At 47.2% G+C, this 4,392-nt stretch overlaps 1 protein-coding gene across 1 annotated transcript; it reads left to right on the top strand.

Moving 5' to 3' along the window:
• Window positions 1–959: 959 nt before the first annotated feature.
• On the top strand, window positions 960–4,044 carry LOC125482202 (cilium assembly protein DZIP1L-like; the record flags this gene model as incomplete). Its single annotated transcript, XM_048594213.1, has 3 exons — window positions 960–1,084; window positions 2,530–2,691; window positions 3,934–4,044. Coding segments are annotated over 3 exons (398 nt in total), but the record flags the coding sequence as incomplete, so codon positions are not given.
• Window positions 4,045–4,392: the final 348 nt, after the last annotated feature.

The following is a 4,392-nucleotide window of genomic DNA, read 5'->3' on the forward strand; positions in this document are numbered from 1 at the left end:
CCAGAGGTAGGGATACCACCACTTTACCACAAGAGACTGTTTTGCGCTTAGTCCCTGCTTGTTATTTCCATAAATGTTTTAGATTGTTGCTATGACTTTCCAAAGCTCTCTCTCCTTTCCTTAATTGGTTCTTAAAGTGTTGGGAAGTATGTATTTAATTGGCCTGGAATGGGGCAGCAAGAGATAACCCCAGAGCACGGAACTGGAGTGCTCCCAGGGAGGGGCTGAGGCACTGATGAACTAGTTGGACTCCTTATACCAACAATTATGTATAATTTTTTGGGGAGTTTTAATTACTTGCAGCATGTATTTACATAGCACCTTCGCTGTATCCTTTTATCCTTCTCAGGTCTCACGTCTCCTCCTGTGACTGTAGGATTCTGGCTTCCTGACCAATTCCACTCCTCTCTTCTGCACCCTCTCTCTCTCTCCCTCATTGCAGCCCCTCCCCTGTCTCTAGCCTCACTTCGCCTCTACCCAGTCTTCAGCCCCCTTTCCACCTCCAACACTTGTTGCCTTTCTCCTGTCTCCATCTCTAGCTCAAGAGGACTTTCTCCAGATTCTACCATCAAACCCCCAGCCTCTAGTCTTTTCACTGCCTTCAGCATCTCTCCCTACGTCGTGGTCCCCCCTTGCTTCTGCCGAGTGTCAAGCCTTCTGTCCACTTCCAGCCCCTCCCACTCCCTCCTGCCCCATTACCCACCTGTCCAGTCTCCCATCTCCAAGTCCTTCCTCTCACCTGCAGGCCTATTTCCTAAACCTCTCAAGCTTTGTCACCAGTCCGTCCCCATTCACCCCCACCCCCACCGACTACAACGAGCAATACATTTATTACTGCAGTCGGAGGGATTTGAACACTGACAGTCACACTGGGATGTGGGTGTCATGTGGCCTGTCGTTGGGCCTCTGAGATTGTCTCGTATCACCCTAGCTCAGCCTTTGTTGCGCTTTTCTTTCAGAGAGGAAGAAGAAGCACCGGAGCGAGCAGATTGAGGATGAAATCAGGGAGCTCCGGGAGCAGCTGCAGGTCAGCCAATCCCAGCTACAGCTCGAGAGGGAGGCAGATACCCGCCGCCGCGGCCAGGTCAGTGGATCACAGCGTGGCACCCGTCGTACTGACACAAGTCCCTCTATCATACTAATGACCTGCCTGTGCAAAGCCAGCTAAACCTGCTAATACGTTTATTCTTACTCATCCACTGGGCCAGCAGTTATTGCCCCTTGAGAAGGTGGTGGTGAGCTGCCTTCTTGAACCGCTGCAGTCCTCCTGCTGTGGGTTGACCCACAATGCCCTTAGGGAGGGAATTCCAGGATTTTGACCTAGCGACAGTGAAGGAACGGTGATATATTCCCAAGTCAGGATGGTGAGTGGCTTGGAGTGGAACTTGGATGTTGCCATGTATCTGCTGCCCTTGTCCTTCTAGATGGAAGTGTTCGTGGGTTTGGAAGGTGCTGTCTGAGGATCTTTGGTGAATTTCTGCAGTGCATCTTGTAGATAGTACACACTGCTGCTACTGAGCGTCGGTGGTGGAGGGAGTGGATGCTTATGGATGTAGTGCCAATCAAGGGGGATGCTTTGTCCTGGATGGTGTCAAGCTTCTTGAGTGTTGTTGGGGCTGCACTCGTCCGGGCAAGTGGGGAATATTCCATCACACTCCTGACTTGTGCCTTGTAGATGGTGGACAGGCTTTGGGAAGACAGGAGGTAACTTACTTGCTGCAGTATTCCTCGCTTCTGACCTGCTGAGCAGGAGCTGCTTGATAGCACTGTTGATGACACCTTCCATCACTTTACTGATGATCGAGAGTAGACTGATGGGGCGGTAATTGGCCAGGTTGGATTTGTCCTGCTTTTTGTGTACACAGCATTCCTGGGCAATTTTCCATATTGTCGGATAGATGTAAGTATACTGGAACACAAGTCTTACATAGTATTACCAGAACATTGATTTCACTTGGAGCAGCATTCCCTATAAACTGTGTAACTGCACAGCGGCACAGCTGATCCAAGATCCTGCGCTTGTCCGAGTGTTGTAATCCATGTGCCGTGCCTTGACTTCCAGTTTTGGAAGTTGCTTGTGCAGTATTCTAAAAGTGGCCTGATCAATGTCCTGTACAGCTCCAACATGACGTCCCAACTCCTATACTCAGTGCACTGACCAATGAAGGCGAGCGTGCCAAGCGCTTTCTTCACCACCCTGTCTACCTGTGACTCCACTTCCACTTTCAAGGAACTGTGTACCTGCACTGCAAGGTCTCTCTGTTTGACAACACTCCCCAGGACTGTAGCATTAACTCCATAAGTCCTTCCCTGATTTGCCTTACAAAAATGTAACATCACATTTATCTAAATTAAACTCCATCTGCCACACAGCAGATGGATAAATCCATCCTCAGCCCATTGGTCCATTTGATCAGGGTCCAGTTGTACTCTGAGATAACCTTCTTTACTGTCCACTGTACTACCTATTGTGGTGCCATCTGCAAACTCACTCAGCATACCTCTTAACGTTCACATCTTCTGAACTAGGAACTGGAAAATTCTCGCAGGAGGGAGGAAGACGTAAGAAAGGAGTTTGAGAGCTGGAAGGAAGAAGAAAGAAAAAAGTTTTTCCAGGAAATGGAGCGCCTAAGACAGGAGCTCCTGGTGGAGTTTCAGGGTATTGCTGTGAAGAACCAGTCTATTGAAGCGGTGAGTGAAATATTTTAAGTTAATTCCTTTGGTTCACACTAAAATAGTGATTGTACCGCCTGGGGTACTGCTGCTCAAAGTCAGAAATGTAACATTGCGTGGGCTGCAAAAGGCCATTCAGTTCAGCTGACCCATTTTGATAGCCCATTTCTGATCTTTATGAGCAGCCTCTCAATCTATCTTATGTCACCTGATCAGTAAGATTCCTGTATTCCCTTCTCTGTCGTGTTTTTACGAATCCCACGTTTGTCATAACTCTATAACCACAAACAATGCAATTGTGCGATGGAATTAAGGAGAATAGATACCATTTCCCAAACGAAACATAACTTGAACAGACAACAAGACAGCCCAGTGCTCTACTTAGGAAAGAAACCTCATAAATAATATTTGGATGATTGAGAATTTCATGAACTCTGGCTTGAATACAAATGTCAGATTGCCATCGATCTTCTGTTGTTATTCTAAGGGGACAATCTGCATTTAGCAATGTGTTGTAATTATTTTCACACTGAAGTGTTCATAATTCTGCAATATGTTTATTGTTTTAATTTTCATGATTGTCTGTATGTTATGAATTATGATCGCTTATTTTATTTCCATTGCCATCACAACTTGGTACCTGCTGCCAAGAAGGTTATTTTTAACAAAAGCCAAAAGAACTGCGGATGCTGCAAATCGGGAACAAAAACAGAAGTTGCTGGAAAAGCTCAGCAGGTCTGGCAGCATCTGTGAAGGAGAAAACAGAGTTAACGTTTCGGGTCCGATGACCCTTCCTCAGGATACTCCATTGTTCCCTCTGTTCTTTTTGTCAGCCCTTTCTTTTACCCCCCTGTGCCGATCAGTGCCTGTGGGCCCCCCTACCATGCTGATCAGTGCCTGTTCTGTCACGACTTGTCCTGTGCTATCCATCTTGTTTAATATCTCCTGACCTACACAGACATTCTGTTTTGTTGCTTTTCTCCTCCATGCGCACATGCATTACCCTTTCCAAATAGCTCTGGGCTAACTTTAATCTGGTACATCTCCTTTTCTGCAGTTTTCCTGTGTACCTCAACATTGTTTGCCTCCTTCCACAAATGCTGGCTGACCCACTGAGTGTTCCAGCAGTATTTTCTGTTTCAGCAGCGTTTTGCTTTTGTATAAATAATTCACTGGGTTGTGGCATGGTTAAGAGTGCAGGAGGTTTACTGTCTCTCCCATTGACCAGAAGAGTTCAAAGTTGGATGTTATAATCATTAGAAACTGCAGGAGATTCAAGTGGGAACTCCAGTGCTGTCGACTGGGACGACATACCACACTGAGGATCACACGGAGGAGCTGAGAAACTGGAAGGAGAGATTTGAGAAGCTGGTAAGTGAAAACGCTGTGAACCATTCAGCGTGGGGACTGCAGCATTGCCTGGTGTCGTGGGATTTGTCTGGGTGGGGTGGTTGCGGGGAGCTCCATGAGCCGTGAAACCCAACAGGGTCTCACCATGCAGTCCCTGGGGCCTGGGCAAGAGCCAAAACGAACAGGAATTTTGTTGGACGTTCCAGGAAATCATGAAGTAAACACCTTCCCTTTTCAACCCAGCCCACGTTGACATGGTCTGTTAATGGACTATGCCTCTCACTTATACCTTAAGCCCTAATGCTCCTTCACATGTCTGTCCTGCTGTGTTCCCCACCTTATCCATTTCACCTCCCGAGTGAAAGCTCT

Source organism: Rhincodon typus, unplaced genomic scaffold (genome assembly GCF_021869965.1).
Source record: "Rhincodon typus isolate 14 unplaced genomic scaffold, sRhiTyp1.1 hic_rhity00007031, whole genome shotgun sequence".
NCBI lineage: Eukaryota > Metazoa > Chordata > Chondrichthyes > Orectolobiformes > Rhincodontidae > Rhincodon > Rhincodon typus.